The sequence below is a fragment of the Carassius auratus genome, unplaced genomic scaffold (genome assembly GCF_003368295.1).
Source record: "Carassius auratus strain Wakin unplaced genomic scaffold, ASM336829v1 scaf_tig00011739, whole genome shotgun sequence".
NCBI classification, from domain to species: domain Eukaryota; kingdom Metazoa; phylum Chordata; class Actinopteri; order Cypriniformes; family Cyprinidae; genus Carassius; species Carassius auratus.
The window spans coordinates 17795-38925 of NW_020524241.1; the positions used below are offsets into that span (position 1 = coordinate 17795).

General features: G+C 38.4%; 1 protein-coding gene and 1 long non-coding RNA gene across 2 annotated transcripts; both read left to right on the top strand.

The window, feature by feature from the left end:
* Window positions 1-7261: 7261 nt before the first annotated feature.
* LOC113073275 (gastrula zinc finger protein XlCGF57.1-like) lies at window positions 7262-8068 on the top strand. The gene is made up of 2 exons (XM_026246164.1): window positions 7262-7653; window positions 7765-8068. The coding sequence occupies exons 1-2, from the start codon at window positions 7262-7264 to the stop codon at window positions 8066-8068; spliced, it is 696 nt and encodes a 231-aa protein (XP_026101949.1).
* Window positions 8069-11566: 3498 nt separating this feature from the next.
* LOC113073278 (uncharacterized) lies at window positions 11567-19983 on the top strand. The gene is made up of 4 exons (XR_003280472.1): window positions 11567-13446; window positions 13808-13834; window positions 14034-14138; window positions 17764-19983. It is a non-coding gene; the product is annotated as an uncharacterized LOC113073278 (long non-coding RNA).
* The last annotated feature ends 1148 nt before the right edge of the window (window positions 19984-21131 follow it).

Genomic DNA, 21131 nt, shown 5'->3' on the forward strand with positions numbered 1-21131 from the left:
GTTTAGCTTTGTTAACTAGATGTTAGGGCTGTGCAAAAAAATCAAATGCGATTTTCATGCGCATCTCGTCAGTAATTATAAGTACATCTCCAGCAGTTTTCAAAACATATCCTGCCCACTTGCTTCTCAAAACTAGTCCACTCGTGTTTCTAGGAGGGCAGCGCGTGCTCAGCTGCTGTCGAATCACAACACAGGAACCGCTGGCACAATCAGAACTCGCTACGTGTTTCTGAAGGGAGGGACTTTATAGAAGTCATCAGCCCGTTTTTATGACAGTGAAAACAGTGGTATACAGATAGGTGAATTGTGTGAAAAATACTGTGTTTTTTTACACACGAAACATGAACACATGTAATATTGCACGCTGTAAACACAATCAAAGCTTCAAAAAAGCATGAAAAACGGGACCTTTAAGCTAAGAGTATGGGGACGGGGTTGACCTTGTTGCTTACTAATTATGCACACAGTGATTGGCTGATAGTCTCTGTCAGAGATTTGTTCATAGAAATACTGTAGAGTGCAATATTATGTTGCCATATTAAAATAAAGGTTTTAAAATAAAAGTGTTAATTGCCACATTCAAATAAAAAATACAAGTTTGCTATATATTTAGCTAATTGTCAGCCTCTTATGTGTATGCTCCTCATAAACAACTAGAAAAAAAGTTTGTTGAGACCAACTTTAAGTTGGCTTGAGAAAGCCTAACCAAAGTTTGAAAAAGTTTAATTATTAACATGTCGTTAGCGTGTTTCTAGCATGATTAGCATGTTGCTAGAATAACAGCATGTTGCTAGCATGTCGCTACCATGTTTCTAGCATGATTAGCATGCTGCTAGCATGTTGCTAGCATGTTTCTAGCATGATTAGCATGCGACTAGCATGTTTCTACCATGTCGCTAGCATGTTGCTAGCATGATTAGCAATGTTGCTAGCATGTCGTTACCATGTTTCTAGCATGATTAACATGCTGCTATCATGTTGCTAGCTTGTTTCTAGCATGATTAGCATGTTGATAACATGTCGCTAGCATGTTTCTTGCATGATTAGCATGTCGCTAGCATCTTTCTAGCATGATTAGCATGCGACTAGCATGTTTCTAGCATGATTAGCATGTTTCTAGCATGTCTCTAGCATGTTTGTAGCATGATTAGCAATGTTGCTAACATGCTGCTAACATGTTGCTAGAATGTTTCTAGCAGGATTAGAATGTTGCTAGCATATTTCTAGCATAATTAGCGTGTTGTTAGTGAAGTCAAGTCACCTTTACTTATAAAGCGCTTTAAACAAAATACATTGCGTCAAAGCAACTGAACAACATTCATTAGGATAACAGTGTGTCAATAATGCAAAATGATAGTTAAAGGCAGTTCATCATTGAATTCAGTGATGTCATCTCTGTTCAGTTAAATAGTGTCTGTTAGCATGATTAAGATGCCGCTTGCATGTTTCTAGCATTATTAATTCAATTCAATTCAAGTTTATTTGTATAGCTCTTTTTACAATACAAGTCGTTACAAAGCAACTTTACCAAATATTACATTTCTACAATATATAGTAGTAGCTTATAAGTGGTGACTGGATTTTGATAAAATGATTAGCATGTTAACATTATTTGCATGTTGCTAGCATGTTTCTAACATGATTAACATGTAGCTAACATGTTTTTAGAATGATTAGCATTTGCTAGCATGATTAGCACGTTTTGTTAACATGTTTCTAGATTGATTAGCATGTTGTTAACATGTTTCTAGCATGATTAACATGCTGCTATCATGTTGCTAGCATGATTAGCCTGTTGCTAGCATATCACTAGCGTGTTTCTAACATGATTAGCATTCTGTTAACATGTTGCTATCATGTTTCTAGCATGATTAGCATATTGCTCGCATTATTAACATGTTGTTAGTATGTTTCTAGCATGATTAGCAGGCGACTAGAATGTTGCTAGCATGTTGTTAACGTTTCTAGCATAATTAACAAATTTACTAGCATGCTTGATGCTATGAAATGTGATGCTGTTTCACTTACTGCCTGTGGTTCCAAGTCATGACCGGGACCTTACCACTCCATCTTTCAGTATCGCATTATGTGCAAATCCATTGCCGAACTGGGCCTTGTTTATATATAATTTTCATCAACTTAAATGACGGGAACAACAAACATACTGGCAAAACTTGTAGCTGAACAAGTTTTTCTTTCCCTAACAACCAAAACACACTTCTTTAGAGACGTTTTCTGGAGGAAGTACGGACACTCTTTGCTCCACTTTAACATCTTGCTTGGACAACTTTTGCCCACTGTCATCTAGACCAGTATGCACCACCCCATCTGGCCCCTGGCTGTCCGAGGTTCTCCGTGAACATCGCTCTAAACTCAGGGGCTGCAGAGAGGAAATGGTAGAAATCAAGAAACGCTACCGACCTCAGTGTGTATCAGTCTCTCCTCTCTTCCTTCTCTGCAAATGTCTTCACAGCCAAAACATCCTACTACCACAACAAAATTAACAGCTGTTGTGATGCTCGGACACTCAAGACTTTCTCTTGTCTTGTTAATTCACCGCCACCACCTCCTCCATCGACTCTTACAGCGGACAACTTTGCAGTTTTCTTCACAAATAAGACAAGATCCATCAGTGACCAATTCTCCACACCGCAGACTGAGGACAACTTCACAATAAACGACGCACACTCTATCCTCCTTCTCCCCACTCTCAGAGATGGACGTTTCCAAACTTCTCCTGTCCAATCAACCTTCTACTTGTCCACTTGATCCGATCCCCACTCACCTCCTTCAAGCGATCTCTTCTTTAGTCGTACCGTCACTTACTCACATTATCAACTCCTCTCTTCACTCTGGAACATTTCCCTCAGCATTCAAGCAGGCTCGGGTAAGCCCACTGCTCAAGAAACCATCTATAAATCCAGCACTTCTTGAAAACTACAGACCGGTATCCCTTCTTCCATTCATTGCAAAGACACTTGAGCGAGCTGTGTTCAACCAGCTTTCTATGTTCCTTGTACAGAACAACCTCCTGGACAGCAACCAATCTGGTTTCAAAAGTGGCCACTCAACTGAGACTGCTCTGCTCTTGGTTACTGAAGCCCTGCGACTAGCAAGAGCAGCTTCAAAATCCTCAGTACTCATCTTACTGGATCTGTCTGCTGCTTTTGACACCCTTTAATCACCAGATTCTCCTGTCCACCCTCAGAAAGATGGGCATCTCTGGAACCGCACTCCTGTGGGTTAAGTCCTACCTCTTTTGACAGATCCTTCAGTGTGTCTTGGAGGGGTGATGTTTCTAAATCACAACTTGCTACTGGGGTTCCTCAAGGCTCAGTACTTGGACCACTTCTCTTCTCCATCTACATGACGTCATTCAGAAGCATGGCTTTTCTTACCACTGCTACGCTGATGACCCCCAACTCTACTTCTCATTACAACCAGATGACCCGACGGTAGCTGCTCGCATTTCAGCCTGTCTGAGTGAAATTTCTAGCTGGACGAATGACCATCACCTTCAGCTTAACCTTACGAAGACAGAAATTGATCCAGAATGCAGCAGCGAGGGTTGTCTTCAATGAGCCAAAAAAAGCTCACGTTACTCCTCTCCTCATCAGGTTACACTGGCTACCAGTAGCCGCTTGCATCAAATTCAAGGTACTGATGCTTACCTACAAGACGACCACTGGCACGGCACCAACATACTTAAACTCACTGGTTATATCTTATGTGCCCTCCAGAAGTTTACGCTCTGCAAGTGAACGATGCCTTGTGGTGCCATCCCAAAGAAATTCAAAATCACTCTCACAGACCTTTTTCTGGACTGTGCCCAGCTGGTGGAATGACCTCCAAATCTCAGTTCGTACAGCTGGGTCTTTACTCATTTTCAAGAAACCTCTAAAGACTCACCCTTTTCATCAGCACTTATTCATCATCATACTAGCACTTTTCCTTCTTTTCTTGTCTTTTCATTTATAAAAAAAAAAAAAAAAAACCTGGCTATGCATTCTGTACTAGACTAACTGATACTTGTCATGGCACTTGTATTCTGTTGTTGTTCTCTTGTTGACCTGAGTGCTTCTATTGTTCTATTTGTTCTATTGGTCTGCTAAATGATTAACCCTTTCGAGTCGATTAACACATATATGCGTTTTGAGTCATTTTCTCCTGATAACCCCGAAAAGAACTTAAATTACACTGTTTTAATCGTACAGATAAGAGCAATACATCAAATGAATCTGTAAAGGGTCTAGTTTTTTTGGATACAGACATAATAACAACAAAACTTTGTGCACTTATAAAATAAAGATAACAAACAAGGTGTCTGCAGCCTTTGTCTCCGCTGATCGTCATGTACAAACATTTCATTAAAATGAACTGTAACTCCGTGAATACTCAACGAAGAGACATGAGAGAGATATCTATAGAAAGCCTGAAATGTCTACTTTTAAATTAAACAAGTGCTGCCAAAAACAAATATTCTGCGATAAAGTAATCCATATGAAAACAACGCAATGTCTATTTTTCATGTCCCCGTTCATTATATCTAATGTGACCACGCCCCCGCGCTTAACGCGCTATTCAGATTCAAACTGAAGCGCGCGGCTTGAATACGCCCACACAGAAGAAAAAGCAGCGAGACTGTTCAAGTTTGTATTTTATTTTACTGTTTGCTTCGCGATGAGAGGAATAAGACATAATTCACCCAAAAAAGATGTGATGTGGTTGAGGATTTGAGAAATGGATTTCCTCAGAAAAAAAAGAATGAAGCACTTTATTCAGCAGAGATCATAAACATGAGTAAGTCTCTTTTTATTTATTTGTACTAGTTTTCACATAACGTGTAAACATTTTACTAGTTAGACTTTTTCCAAATACTTTTTCCAAACTATAATTCCTGACTAAATGCATAATCAAGTTTAACATTATGAAGTTTCAATAACAGTATACAATACTATACCATTCAAAAGCTTGATGTAAATAATATAAATGTGTCAAATAGAGATAACTCTAACAAATGTAAAAACAATGCAGTTCTTTGATTTATTCCCCCTAAAAAAAAACAGAAAAATATTCTCAGCTCTTTTCAACATTAATAATAATAAAAAATAATAATGATGATAATAATAAATGTTTTTTTTTTTTGGCAGAAAATAAGATTGTTAAAAGGATTTCTGAAGGATTGTGTGACTGGAGTAAGGATGCCAAAAAATTTGTTTGAAAGTAAGCTTTGATTGTCCCTAATAAACTGTTTAACTGCTCCCCCAAGTGGATATTAAATTATGTTTTGGGATAATTAAATATATTCTTAATAAACTACAAACATAAAATTATATACTTTTATTATTTTATCATCACATTCTTTCTTGTAACACCTCACTCACAGTGGCACAGCTGAATGAGAGGCTCATTATGCAGCTCATTATGCGGCTCATTATGCAGCTCATTATGCGGCTCATTATGCAGCTCATTATGCAGGGCTTTGTCTTCTCTCGTGTAAATCACAATGATATTCATGATAGTTGACACCTACTCACATATGACTTTTACCAACAAAAAGTGTCTTAGAAAATTTAAATCAATATATTGTTTTCTGTGAATGAGTAAACCAGATGATTTTCACATAAATTAGGAAGAAAAATTCTAGGCTACAAGCTCCAGTTCTCAACAATCCCGGGAACCAATGTTTTGTATGTGTTTTATGGCCTTATTCAAGTGATTTTAACATTTTTAGTTTTTCACTAACCATGTGTAAGATTTTTTTTTCTCAAAAATACAATCATGTACATGCATGCATTTCACATATTATTATAGCCCAGTTTGTGCTGATTACAGTGAGATTAGACTTTACCCATTTAGATATTTATAAGAAACTGAAAAAAGCACAAATATCAGGGCACGACAAAACTTCTCCAGGCCCCAAAAATACCCTTAGACTCCAGAGGGTTAAATGTAAAAATTTAAATGTAATGTTGATGATGTTGATGGGTGGCTCTCGGTTTGTCTAATATGTATGTGCACTCTTCCAGGAGAAGTGCGCATACACGGAATTTCGGCCTTCATGACGTCACGAAGGGCCATGCTCAAAAAAAAAAAAAACATTCTGAAACTTGTTTTTTTAAACTTTGGTCATATTTAGCATGAGAATCCAACTCTTTAAAGGGATTCTCAACCCCAAAATGAAAATTTTGTCATTAATCACTTATCCCCATGTTGTTTCAAACCCGTAAGCTTTGTTCGTCTTCAGAAAACAATTTAAGATATTATGGATAAAAACCGTGAGGCTTAAGACTGAAAGAACATAGACTGCCAAGTGAAATACACTTTCAAGGTCCAGAAAAGTGTGTAAGACGTCGTCTTAATAGTCCATCTGCCATCAATGATTCATGTTATGAACATTATGAAGTGACAAGAATACTTTTGTACACAGAAAACAAAAATAACGACTTTATTCAATAATTCCTCTACTCTGACCCTCTCCATATCACCATAGCAACATTTTGGGGAATCTGAGCAGTACGCATGCAGTGTATGTTATACTGTGTCTGCCGGGCCACAAGGATATGTTTTCTACATATATTTACGCTTTGGTTTAAAATAAAACAACGCATCAGCAAAGCGCGGCTGACACAGTATAGCGTATGCCATCTGAGCTCAGATTCCCCAAAATGGTGCTACGGTGATGTGGGGAGAGACCGAGATATTCTGACGATGTCTTTCATAATTTTCTGGACTTTGACCGTATATTTTACTTGGCAGTCTATAGGACAGTCACAAGCCTCCTGGTTTTCATCCAAAGTATCTTAAATTGTGTTCCGAAGAGCTCTGACCTAGGCGCAGATCACACAATCAGTTTGTAGTCGTATGCAGTGTGTGTTGTGTGTTCAAGCACAGCTTATTTGTCCAGATGCTGCTGACATGAGGCAACAACACCGTCGGCTTTTGTTGCTGCTAGTTCTTCCCACCCTTAAACGCTTTCATGTTTGTTTTCACATCTTTGGCTTTGTTGCTTTAAACTGTGGTTAACTTGTATTTATCATTTTTCACTTTAGAACTGCTGGTGCTGAAAGAGGAGAATAAAGATCCGAATGAAATGGAACCGACAGATCAGTGTAAAAAACACCATGATTCCATAACTGGTGGGAAACTCACACAGACTAAAACGACTTCTATACAAAAAAGAGCTCAGAAAACCAAACCCAAACGCCGTTTTACCTGCCATCATTGTGGGAGGAATTTTGGTGAAAATGAGAAGCTTAAAATGCATGTTAGAGTTCACACTGGAGAGAGGCCATATCACTGCCAACAGTGTGGAAAGAGCTTCACTCAACAAGGAGCCCTTAAAAGACACATGAGAACTCACACGGGAGAGAAGCCTTACACCTGCCAACAGTGTGGAAATGGTTTCACTCAAAAAGGACACCTTAAAAATCACATGAGAACTCACTCGGGAGAAAAGCCGTTTATCTGTCGACAGTGTGGAACTGGTTTCACTCAAAAAGTACACCTTCAAGGTCACATGAGAACTCACACAGGAGAGAAGCCTTACACCTGTAAACAGTGCGGAAAGAGATTCACACAGAAAAACACCCTTCATTCCCACATGAGCATTCACACTGGAGAGAAGCCTTATACATGCGAACAGTGTGGAAAGTGTTTCCCTGGGAAAAAAAACCTTAAAGGCCACATGAGAGTTCACACTAGAGAGCAGCCTTTCTCTTGCAAGTATTGTGGGAAGAGTTTCACACATACATACACCCTTAGTTACCACATGAGAATTCACACGGGAAAGAAGCTGTACACATGTGATCGTTGTGGAAAGAATCTCGCAACGGGATTTACCCTTAAGTGTCATAAGATCATGCACACTGGAAAGAAACCCTTCAAATGTGATCAGTGTGGCAGGCGTTTCATTCGTAAGACGAGCCTTAATTACCACATGAAGACTCATTCAGCAGAGAAAGGCTGTAAATGTTCTCAGTGTGGAAACAGTTTCAGTCATAAAGTTAGCCTCTACGCTCACATGAGAAAACAACACAATCAAGAGAAGCCTGCTTCTCACAAATAGAGAATCATAAGATTCATGAAATAGGTGTGGAATCATGTGAAGAAACCCACATGAGACTTCACTCAGGGGAGAACTATTTTATGTCCTCATTGTGCAGTGTTTCGCAGTCAAAGGAAACCTGAAGATTAGCATAGTTTTCACTGGAGAGAGGACTTTCACGTGTTTCTGTGGTCCTGAAATGCTATTCAAGATCATTCTGGAAATAAAGTGTGACTTTGACTAGGTTTACCAGAAGAGGATATTTTAAAAATCACTGGCATATTCTGGAGGAATTCCCATTAACTGTGATCCATGTATTACATTTCATTTGACATCACACCTGGTAGAAACACCTAAGAAGTTCAAGATCTTTATTTGTCACATACATGGTTATATGGAGAGCATATGACCAGCAGTGAAATGTAAGAAGTGGTCCTGCAATTTAAAATAGCACCAGAAAACAGGTAGCTTTATCTGTTTGGAATTAAGACTATGTTCACACCAAATCTGAACATGTGCTCTATCAGATTATGGCAGCTTCATAGCCAGGTCTTTTATTTGTTCACGTCTTTACATGCTTCCCCCACCCCAATTATGATCTCCTGTATCCACACCTGACTGTCTCCTTTTATATAGTTTCAAATATTGCAGATACTCTCATTTAGATTGGAAGGAGACATTGTGCCATTCCATATACAGCTCAAAATTATTCATACCCTTGGAAAATACGATAGAAAACATCCCTGAAAATTTGTCTGCATTGTTTATCCATTTGATCTTTCATTCAAAAAAGAAAAAATCTAACCTTTAATTGAAGTAAAAGAAAAAAAAATGAAAGTGGGGGAAAATCACATTCTGAAATATTTTTTTCTCTAATACACAATGCACACAATTATTGGTAATCCTAGAAATTCTTATTATTAAAATATCTCTGGAATATATTTCCATTCATATCAGCATTATTATTACTTTTTTTTAATCACACCAGGTGACTAGAAGCTTGACAGCCATGACTTCCTGTTTCAAAGGAATATAAATATGAGAAACACAAAGGCCAAATTCCTGACAGCATAGTGGATTCTGTCAAATAACAACAGATAAAAAATTCAAAACTGACTGTCCATGCTAGAAATCTGCTTCTGCCCTGAGCTGAGCCCTTTAGAAACTGAGTGTGGTGAACTGAAGAGAAGTAGCACCATCATGAAGGAGCTGGGAATCTGAAGGATCTGGAGAGGTTCTGGATGTAAGAATGATCTCTGATCGTTCTCCAATCTCTTCAGGCATTACAAGAGAAAACTCAGAGCTGTAATCTTGGGAAAAGGAGGTTCCAAACAGTATTGAATAAAGGGTATGATTAATTGTGGTCAATGTGTATTAGAGAAAAATATTTATTTTATTTTATATTTCTATTTTAAATTCTTATTCTCCAAAGAAAGGTTAAATATTTTAAATAAAAGATAAAGAGGATTAATGATACAGATTCATTTTCACAGCCTTCTTTGGTCATATTTATGAATAATTTTGAGCACAGCTCTACTTGGAATAAAAATAGTAAAAATCGTTTTTACGATACTGGTGTCAAATCGATACTTTTAAAATGGTATATGGTTATTCTGTGTTCTTTAAGACATCCCTAGTTTTTACATGATTAAGTCTATTAATAATCCATTGCCAATTATCATATTCTTTATTAAAGTATAAAATTTTTGTCTCACTCTTTGACAAGAAGCCACATCAGATCATAAAAGCATATTATTTGGATGATGTTGTGGAGGAAAAATAAACATGTTGTAGTGTTTCTCTTTTGTCGGACAACAGATATAGAAACGTATCTCATTGCAGGTCATTATAAGAGAAGTTTAGCTTTAAGCATTTTAATTCAAGCAAGCTAATTCATGTATTGAGCCTTTTTTATGATTTTACTGTAGCTAGATCGCGTAAGGCCACCTGCTGCCCTCAGAGTACGATGTGTTGGATTTGTATTATCAGTTTTCTGGCTTTCATGTGAATTTTCTCAGTCTGTAAATTATTTTTATGATTATTCTGACACCACAGGAATGCAGTGTTATTTAACTAGCCATCATGTAAGGCGGTGATCATTTATACATCTGTTTTGGAGCACCAGAGAGCAAATATTTCAATCCACAGCTCAGGCACATAACTGACTTTGCAGTAATTCTGACATAGTGTCATGATTATACATCTGTTCCTTGTGCTCATTTTGTTTGTGGACTTTTAGTTTGTTTTTAGTTCCCTGTTAATCTGTTACCATTTAGATATTTGGCCCTTGTTTTTCATTGTTTCTTGTTGGATTGTGTAAAATTTTTCTGTTTCTGTTATTATTTGCTTTAATAATTGATCCAGCTTATGACCCATCATTAAAGATACAATGAAAGAATCTGTGCTCTTGATTATTGTTTGAAGGCTTCATGTTTACTTTGAGATTTTAAAGGACTCTCTTTAAATATCAGAAAGGAGTGAAAAAAGCCAAATGTTGACATTTATGAGATATAATTAACAAGAATTGTTCTAGACCAAAGTCAGTTTTTAAAATTATTTATGCTACTCTCAACCCATCGTCGTTTTTCTGGGGATTCTTCTCCTTCATGTGAAGAATTTGTATTATTTTTTGATAGTAAAATTAGGGATTTCCAGCTGGGGATAACTCCCTCATTTTTTTAATCCTCCATCGCCAATACATTTATTTAAGTCAGTCTAGTCTCTCTTCCAGATTTGCTGGAAATAGTTGAGCATCTTAAGCCCTCTGGCTCGTCCTTGGATATTCTTCCTCCTTTTTTTTAAGCAAGTTTTTATTGACATTTCTCTGTATCTTTTGATTATCATTAATAACAGTTTTTATAATCTGGCATTATGCCTGACTGTTTAAAGCATGCAGTGGTTTATCCACTGCTTAAAAACAGAATCTGGACTCATCAGTTTTAACAAACTTTAGGCCCATTTCTAATCGGCCTTTTATCTCTAAGATTCTGGGGGGAAAATGTGTTTTGACAGCTAGGTTTTCATAAATGCCAGTCTACCAAGACTGCACTTTTGAAGGTTCTTAATTGTATTTTAATATGTGATTTGGGTAATTTTGCAGTCCTTGTGCTCTTAGATTTGACGCCCACTTTTGATACAGTCGATCATGTTGTTCTCATTGAGTGTTTAGAACATTGTGTTGGTTTAAGAGGTGTCGCTCTAGATTGGTTTTAATCATGTTTTGCAAAGAGGAGTTTTTCAGTCAAGATGGGTGAACATTACTCGAGTAATGTATTTTTGCCCTGTGGGGTTCCTCAGGGTTCTATTTAGTTTTTTTTCTCCTTCGCTTTTTGCTCCTTGTATGCTCTCTCTTGGCTCGATTTTTAGAAAACATGGTTTATCATTTCACTGTTAAGCGGATGACACTCAGGTTTGCTTGCCTGTCAAACGAAATTCTGTGCGTCTTGAGTCTTTTATGGAATATTTGGCAGATGTAAAGTCTTGGCTTTCCTTCAATTTTTTTAAAATTATAGGTTTTTTTTTTTTCCATCTGAACTCTCAAATTCACCAAAACTGGATTTGGGAGGGATGTCTCTGTGTTTGAAATCATCAGTAAAAAAAAACCTTGGTTTCATTTTTGGTGATGGCTTAAAGTTTGACTGACAAATAAATTCAGTTGTTAAAGCTTGCTTTTTTCAGCTGCGTCTGCTTTCTAAAGCTAAACCTTTTCTTGCTTTTAAAGATTTTCAAAACTTTTGTGTGGCGTCAAAAGGAGGGAGCATATTTCTCTTGTTTTATGCTCACTACATTGGTTGCCTGTTTGTCTAAGAGTGGATTTTAAAATGTTCTAGTTTATAAACCTCTGAATGGTTTGGCTCCCCCTTATCTCAGTGAGTTACTGACCGAGTATCAACCCACTCGATCCCTTCGGTCTACCCCTAAGTCGAGGCTTAAGTGCCGGGGAGTTAGTGCTTTCTGTATTGCTGACCCCAGGCACTGTCCATTAGACAAGCCTCTTCACTTAATATTTTTAAGTCCAGGCTAAAGACATTAATTTTATAATTTTTTAATTGAAATAATTTTTTTCTGTTTGTTGTGTTTTTTTCTTCTTCTGTTTTTAATGACCTAATGGAAAGCACATTGATCGACAGAAGTTGTAATTAATTGTGCTAGATAAATAAATTGTCATGGTCATTATGGGACTCACAGCTGAATGTGTCCTACCTAACTTAAAATTGCAACAGTTCCTTGCTTCAGTGTGGTACACACGTAATGTTGGTTTGTTTGGAAAGAAGACCCTCTGGGCTTTACTTTTCATCATCCAGAGTTGATAATGCTCAAAAAGATTGAAAATTAAAAAATGTACCTAGGGTTGTAACGATATACCGGTATGACGATATACCACAATATAAATATTAACGATTATCATACCATGTGCATTTACTTATCTACGGTATTGAGAGAAAATAACAAACACAGAATCTCACCTGCGCCTAGGCAACAACGTTCCACCGAAGGGGCCGTTCACATATCACGCCTAAAACATGTGGAAAACATTAGAGGAGCTGCTTTCTGATTTTTTCCCAAAGCCTTCTGGCACTAGCGCTCTTGAGGCGTCTGCCGTGGCTAAGCAACAATGACCCGCTCTCCATGAAGACGTGGAAATTTCAGCTCAAAGAACAGAGACAACTCTAAATCCAAAGTGTATTACACAAAACATTGTGCAACTGCAAAATCAAAGTCAATGAGAGACTCATTCTGCCTCAGCATCCCGATGGTGGAGAGCCATGGGAAATGGTAGAAAGGCTGACACTGTAGATAGCTTCAAAGTTTACATTGTCTTCTACAAGTCTTTGCTGTATTTTACGCAGTAGGATGACATTGTTTTGATGGACCATATGAACAATGAAAGCCTCTTGCTGTTGGGAGAACGAAGGAGTCCTTCTATGGAGCTATTCTTGTGCCAATAAAAATGAACGTACCTTTTCAAGAAACTAATGGAAATATAAATTGAAACTGAATAAAATATCTTTGAAACTGAAAAAGAATAACTCGCTGGCAAATTTATTGACTTTGTTTTTAATACACTGCATGTTTTGCTAACTATTTCTCATATTTCTTTCGCTGATCTGAACTTCGTTTACGCTTCTGAAGTTTTGGTTCGCAATTCTGACACAAACCTACCGTGTGGGCGGGCTTAACAGCGGTTTGCTCTCATTGGCTAGTGAGATTTAGATTGACGGCTCCTTGAACCGGAAGGAGAGACTTCAGCAGCGTGAATTTTGGGTTCTGTGTGACAGTCTAACAACAGTAGAGTAAAACACTATATTAAAGCACATCAACAATATTTATAAAACCGAGATGAGTAAGCAGGAGCGTCATCAACATCCTCAACCGTAGGGCATTCGAGGCAGCCTGAGGTAAGTTTAATATCAAATCAGTAGACAAATCTAGAAACAAGTTTTTCTGCTCTCTATCCAAGTTATGTCTTTATTTAACGTTAGGTCGTTCATTAATTATCTGGGCTGCGTTTCTGAAGCATTGCGAGGTAGCGATTGTAAAACACATTGATGGCTGGTTGTAAGTTATGTTTAATTGTTACCGTGCTTTTGTGAAACGCAGTCCTGGTAACTTACTTCTTAAAGTATATTTTCTTGAATCATCTAAATCATCTTCTTTTGTATTTAATAACAGTGTTGTTAACCGTTAAGTAAATTATTCTATCTTTGTGATTGTCCATACAAAAATAAAATCTTACTTTCTTTTTATATTACTTTTTAGGGACAAAGAGAAATGTCACTTCTCCAGGTAGGGTTACATCCATTCATGTTATTCTATAGAATGCATAATATAACGAACTTGGTTAACTTTCTAGCTGTTTTTTAATACGCAAGGGATTTTATTAGATTTTATATGTCTAACGTTACCCTGCTAAACTTGGCAACATCAGCATGGCATTATAGTTACCTTGATATGTAAGCTAACCAGGCATTGTTTATACCTGCAGGAACAAGTGCAAGAAGATATCTTACATCGTATGCTAACCAAGTTTAACTTGATTTGTCGGAATGAAGCTATAGATTTGGATTACCTCCTGGATGTTCTTGAAAAGGTACGTTCATTTTTATTGGCACAAGAATAATTCCATATCCTTCCACCCTCATTTGGTAGTCTTGCAATTCTACAAAAGGGAAAATGCTCTTACAGATGTGTACATACAGAAACAATAGTAATGGACATCACATTCATATGTAAATTGTATTATAAATCTTTTATTTTTATTTTTCCCACTCCCCTTTCTATTGACAAACTGATGTACTATATCAAATGTCAAATTAGAAAAATGATACATTTATCTGTTCTCTTCTCTGAATGTCCTGATTATGGTGGCCACAGTTGTCCGTGTACTCTTCCTCCTCGTCCACCAGCTCTTACACAAACTCTTCCTCCTCTTCCTCTCACATTGTTTCCATCCATCGTGGTATCAACACTCACCGTACCTGGGTCACCTGTACTGGCTTATATTTTAGACAACTGATTTGATCACATCATTAGAAACAAGTGTGAACAATTTTGGGCCCTATCTTGCACTCAGCGCAATTGACTTTGTACACCGACGCATATGTCATTCCTATTTTGCACCCGCGCAAAGCGCGCTTTTCCCTCCACCGAAGCACGTCGCTAAACTAGTGAATGAACTTGCGCTCCCTGGGCGGTTCAGCGCAAAAAAGGAGGCGTGTTCCGGCGCAAACAATCCCTGGTGCTATTTTGCTGTTCCATTAAACAATTGCGCCACTGACCAGAAAAAACCTAGTCTAAAGTCAGTGGCGCGTTGCGCGTTGTTCATTATGCTATTTTAAGGGCGCATGCTTGACCATAATGTATAGCGTGCACAACGCGCATACACTTTGCTCATGTAATCTACACAGATGCAACAGTTATTTTTGCAAATCATAAACTGTTACACTAAAAAAAAATATTAACACATGAGATGACGGAAATCATTGTGGTGTGCCACGAAGATGTGAAAAAATAGGCATAAATCTAGCTTACAAATTATTCAGGCTAATTGTAGTAATTAAGGATCAGACCTGTTTGCCCAATAGTGGCAAGACATATAGGCTATGTAAGGACATCTGATATGACAAATATGTTTGTCCGTCAAGAACCAGGAAAAAAATCGATGAAACAATTGTGGCTATTTCCTCCCACGCCTGTTTAACCGACGCAATTTTGGGTGGGTTTCTCCCATCCCCATACAACACAACTTCTCTGTCTTTCACTGCTCTTACAAGAACATCAGTCTCCTCGGCTGTGAACCGCTCCTGGCGTGCGCCTGGTAAATACGCCATAATAATAGCAATCCATAATGGAACTTGCGCACCTGCTCTTAAAGGGAATGTTGGATGACGCTCTGATTGGTTTATTTCACGTTACGCCCAAACCACACCTATGAATAATGAAGCTGCTTCAGACCAACCCATTTTAGATTTGCGCCGGGCGCAAGAGCCATTTATCCCGCCGGGAAAATAGCAACAGCGCCGAGACCCGCCCACAAACTTACTTGCGCTTCGCGCTTTGACACTTGCGTTTCAGATCGTTTAAATAGGGCCCTTTGAGTTGTTGTGTGTAAACGATGACAGTTGTGTTGAAGTTGTGTTGAACTTTTGCCACATGTATTTACCATTTTGCAACACAGTGCAAAATGTGTTTTAGTGAGTAAGAATGTGTTTGGAGTTTTGCAAAAAGAGTGGATGAGATTTGCAAACAGTGTCTTAACTACCTGAACTTGTTTAAGGTTTTGCCTACAAAGTGACTGATTTGACAAATGGGTTTAGGCCACTGAGCATTGGGTTCAGAGAATGGGGTTTAGTGTTTTAGCAGTTGTGAAATACTGTAATCGTTAACCACAATGCTGCAAAATAGACCTATTAATAGATAAATTGATTGTTAATTTAACGACAATCGATTATGGAATTAATTAATATTTTGCATCCCTACTTTCAAACATTTGCCCCCCCCCCCGAAAAAAAACCCAGTTTTGATAGTTTACTACCGTATACCGTGAAACCGTATAATGTGGTATTTTCTGAGACGATTATCATACCGTGAAAATCTCATACCGTTACAACCCTAAATGTATTTTATATATAAATACAAGAAATCAGTCCTGAAGCAATCTAGAAAAGTAATAGGTTGAAAGTCACATGTCTCATGAATTTCTATTTCAAATCTGAAGAAAATGCCATGAAAAATGTGATTCCTGCAACCATTTTTCTGATACTATGTCAAGCCCCCCCCCCCATAAAAAAATATTTACCAACTGTATTGAAGGGTTCTACAAACTATTTTAGTCATTAAATATACTACTGAATATTTTTTTCAATTATAAAACAATAAACAGAATCCTAGACATCATATACGTGATTTATTTGAGCACTAGAAAATACAGTAATAATTCGAGTAATAAAAATAATACAAATAAAAATTTTGTAACTATTTATGTTTATAACATCCTGAGATTGCTAAAAATGCAGCATTTAGAATGAATTCTGTTCATATAGTCAATTATCACGTGCTGATGGCAAGTTATAGAGATGGTAATCATATAAATGCGCCATAAAGTCAATAATTACATTCTATTCATATAGACGGCATACACATTGATAGCTGTGATTACACAGTAATAGATTTGCGCTCAAAAAGATTGGTAATCATGCAGTTACATGAACATTCTACATTAAACACACGCACACATTTATAAAAACTGTTGAAAAATAAAACAAATTTAAAAAGCTGATCACTAAGTTCCGCCTCCATCAGCTGACAGGTGTGTCAGAGCGCGTCACGAGCCGCCACGAAAGAGGGCGCCAGAATTTCAATAAACAATCTTCCGTGTAGCTTTCACTTTTTTTTTTGGTGGATCGTCTTATTCTGTTTATGACACTGTACGCTGAAAAACCATGCAGTTTTTTTTAACAAGACACAGTTTATGAGCACAAATTATTCCATAACATACACACACAATTCTGTCCCTGAAGAACTGAAACGTAAACAAAGGAATTATGATCCGAATGTGACAGTATAGATGTTTGGTTTCTACAGTGAACTGTGTATTTAATTCTATGTCTGTGATTGTTTGATTTCATTAGGGGTTGAGTGTCCAAAAGTAAAGGGGTGGGGCTTGACTTGTGGATTTTCTGTGTGTATGGGCATCAGTGTGTAAAGTTGATGCTAACTTTATGGTTTTGGTTTTCTTGTGTTACTTACTGAGTGTTGTGGTGCTCATTGAGTCCCTCCCCCCTGCTGGCCACACTCAGTCCTTTTGTCTTATTTTTGAGTGTTACCCTTTCGAAGTGTATTTATTTTGTAATGATGTTGTGATGTGTGTGTGTGCTATTAGCGCTGTAGTGTCATTTTGAATATTTTCATTGTATGGTCTCTGTCTTGAACTTTATTATATTTGTGTCCTTTAATAAAAATTATTTATTCATCCACGTCTCTTGTCCTATCAGGGGAATAAATCTGTGCAGCCTATTTCAGGTTGGTTTTCCTGGGTTGAGCATTCCCAGGTGGCGTAGTCATTACACTAGATCTTTAGTCATTCCGCTGCATGCCACATTTGACGTTGTTGGCAGGGTTTTTCCCATACTTGAGACAGAGACGTGGGTGGTTATTTTTGTGACTTGTTTTGGGGTTGTTTTTTTTGTGTTTTTGTTTTTCCCTCCCTTTTCTAGAAAAGCAGCAAAGCAGCAGTGCCCGTTTGGTTTGAGTCTCCCAATTGTCGTTGGTGCCTTCTTTGAGGGGGGGTTCTGTTATTTGGTAAGTAAGAAGTTGCATATTATAATCAGTTGCATTCTGTTGTAGCTGCCCCTCCCAACCTGTCTGAAATGGGTGAGTTGAGAGAAATGTTAAAAGCCCAAAAGAAACAGTTAAATCAACTGACACAAAATTTTGCTCGGTTTCAAGAATTTCGTTCGCGTGACCATTCCCCACTTTATGGCCCAGTAATTTGCAGACGGTGTCAACAGCCCGGCCATTTTTCTCGAGATTGCGAGGGCCCACGAGTAGCTTCACGTCCACCAATTGTGGGCCCTCCAATGGTTCCTTTGCCTGTGGATGGGTGCCGTCAAGATCGCCAGCCATTGGGAAACTAGTACCCGCCCAATTGCAGAGCCACAAATCGGTAGGGGAGATCATTGGCTCAAATGAATTGTCTAGCTCTGATCCTACTTCTTACCTAATGTCTTCATGCCCACATCTTGTTGTCGGTATGGGAGGAGTAAAGATACCATGGTTTCTACTACAACGGAAAGTTGTTTTATTGCAAACTTTGTGGGCAGGAGCGTTTGAGGTTTTGCCAGTGGTTGCAGCTTAGGGCTGCAAATGAGCTGGAAATCCCCTACATTGGCTACCTGGAGCTGGATATCGAGTTGTGTGGGAAGGTAGTGTTAGGATGTGGAGTGTTAGTGATTAAGGATCCCCTTGAATGTTCTCAGTCGTTGTTACCAGGAACTTTTTGGGCAGCATGGTTTGACCCTCTTTAGTTTACCTGCGGTTTCAGGGGCCCCTGGTCCTGTAATGCAAGCTTTGCAACACTGTCAACTGCAGGCTCAACCTTCTGGCTTAACGAGTAAGGTAAGGGTACGTGGGCATAAAGCAAAACACATTTCAGGTGGTATGATGCAGATAGTAGCGGACACATGTTCTGAACATCATTCAGGGAACACAGTGTTGTTTAACCCTAACCCTAGTACAGGTTTTTCGGGGTACTGTTTACATACCTGTGGTTAATGTGGGGACTGGAGGTGCTCTTCTCTATCCTGGTGCAGTCTTAGGCACCTTGAATGCTTGAATGCTGTTTTTGTGACTAGTTTACCCCAAGGAGTCACTGAAGTTAAAGCGGTGTCTGCAACAGTTGGCTCACAGTCATCACAGACTGGGTCCACTGTGCCTGAACAAATAGAGTCCATTGATTTAACTGTTTTGAGACCAAGTGACCAGGTTCAGGTGAGGATGTTGCTGCAGAATTATCAGTTAGTGTTTTCAGCCAATGATGGCGATTTGGGTTGTACCAATTTACTCTCTCATGATATTCCTCTTCTAGAGGATACTCAGGTTAGGCAGAGGTATCGACATACAGTATATCACCTTCCGAATATGATGTTGTGAAGACCCACATCAGTCAACTTCTTGATGCTCAGGTCATAAGGGAAAGCTGCAGTCCCTACGCTTCCCCTATTGCAGAATGCGAAGACGCGAAAAGATGTGTTTCCTTTGCCTCGAATTGAGGAATCCCTAGATGCGTTAACTGGAGCTCGCTGGTTTTCCACTATGGATTTGGCCAGCGGGTATAACCAGGTTCCGGTCACCGAGACAGATAGGGCTAAGACTGCCTTCTGCACTCCTTTCGGTCTTTTTGAGTGGAATCGCATGCCCTATGGGCTTTGCAATGCTCCCAGTACATTCCAACGTCTGATGGAGAGATTGTTTGGAGATCAGCAGCAGCAGTCTTTGCTCTTATATCTTAATGATATAGTAGTGTTCTCTTCCTCGGTGGCCCAACATTTGGAGCGCTTGGAAGTTGTTTTGAGTAGATTAAAACGATTAAAAGCATCTAGGCCTAATGAAATCTTGGCCGTTGATTTTACCATGCTTGAGCCTTCTAGTTCAGGCATAGAGAACATTTTGGTGATGACTGATATCTTTACCGAGTACACCTTGGCGGTTCCCACACGTTGCACGAATATTGGTAGCGGAATGGTTTTATAAATTTGGTGTCCCCGATCGCATACACTCTGACCAGGGCCGAAATTTTTAATCTACATTGATTCAACATTAGACGAGCTGCTTTCTGATTTTTTCCCAGAGCCTTCTGGCACTAGCGCTCTTGAGGCGTCTGCCGTTGCTAAGCAACAATGACCCGCTCTCTCCATGAAGACGTGGAAATTTCAGCCATGGATAAATGAATTTATCATTTATTCATTTATTATTTATTTATTATTTAATGAACACTAAAAATTGCTTGCAGTAGCTCTGCTACTAAATTTATTTCAAAATGGCAATCCATATACAGCTATGATCAGCTGTTCCTTCATCTTGGCTGAGCTTTCAATGTTGTTACGGGAAAGGTGAGGATCATGACCTGCAGTGCGCTCGTGGCATTATGAAAAGTTGAGATGTTTTTAACTCCATGCGGTGCAGAGGCGCCTGGAAAAAACGAGCACATTTGCTACATTTGAAATAACGAACTTGAGCGCGCAAAGGACGCGATATGTGAACGGCCTTTTAACTGTTCTCTTGCTTCACCCACACATACAGCACGTACAGGCAACATCAGGGACAGAGGCCTTATCTCTAATCTCGATCCCACCTCAAACTATGACTTAAAATTGGCACTAGTAGGCCTATGGGAATACTTTTTGTATAGAAAAGACGAATGCTTATTTGTCTTTGAAGGTAGACACAGTTTGCAAAAACTGTGGTCGGAAAGCGGCTGCAAAATGAGCAAACGCATCGAACATGTTTACTTATTCAGAACTTCATCATCCCTTGCAGATACAGCTATGTCCCATTTATAATTTAAGGTTAATGCATTATGATTTCTGTGATGCGGAGTGAAGCCCAGAATCCAGTCATGACAGTGAATTTACAGTAACTAGCTAATTTGTTATTTTGTTTAATTATTCATGATAAATATAAGTTATTCAACTAATAAATAATCAATGGTAAAATTTTCTTGTTTTTGATTAATGAAATTTGAATAAAAACATGCTTTCAAATAATTGTCGATAAGAGATTGATCGATTAAGGCTGATAAAGGTTAACTGATGTAATGTTGGGCTTGGTGCAGCTCAGAACACGTGCGAGCAGCTGTGAGTTACATTGACCGTATCATCATTCATTCACAGTGTACTACACTGTTAGACCTTACCAGGTTTTTTTACAGTAAAATACTGGCAACACTGTTGCCAGCTAGTTGCTGTAATGAATCCTTAACAGTAACTAACTGGCAACAGTGTTGCTAGTATTTTACTGTAACTGAACCATTACGGTGACTAACTGGCAACAGTGTTGCCAGTTATATACTGTAAATAAAGAATTA

Bases quoted from the DNA above. Each gene is read 5' to 3' on its own strand.
- LOC113073275 (XM_026246164.1), top strand. From the start codon at position 7,262: ATGCATGTTAGAGTTCACACTGGAGAGAGGCCATATCACTGCCAACAG. The intron at 7,654-7,764 runs GTGTTTCCCTGG...ATACACCCTTAG, and splicing joins ACATGCGAACAGTGTGGAAA to TTACCACATGAGAATTCACA.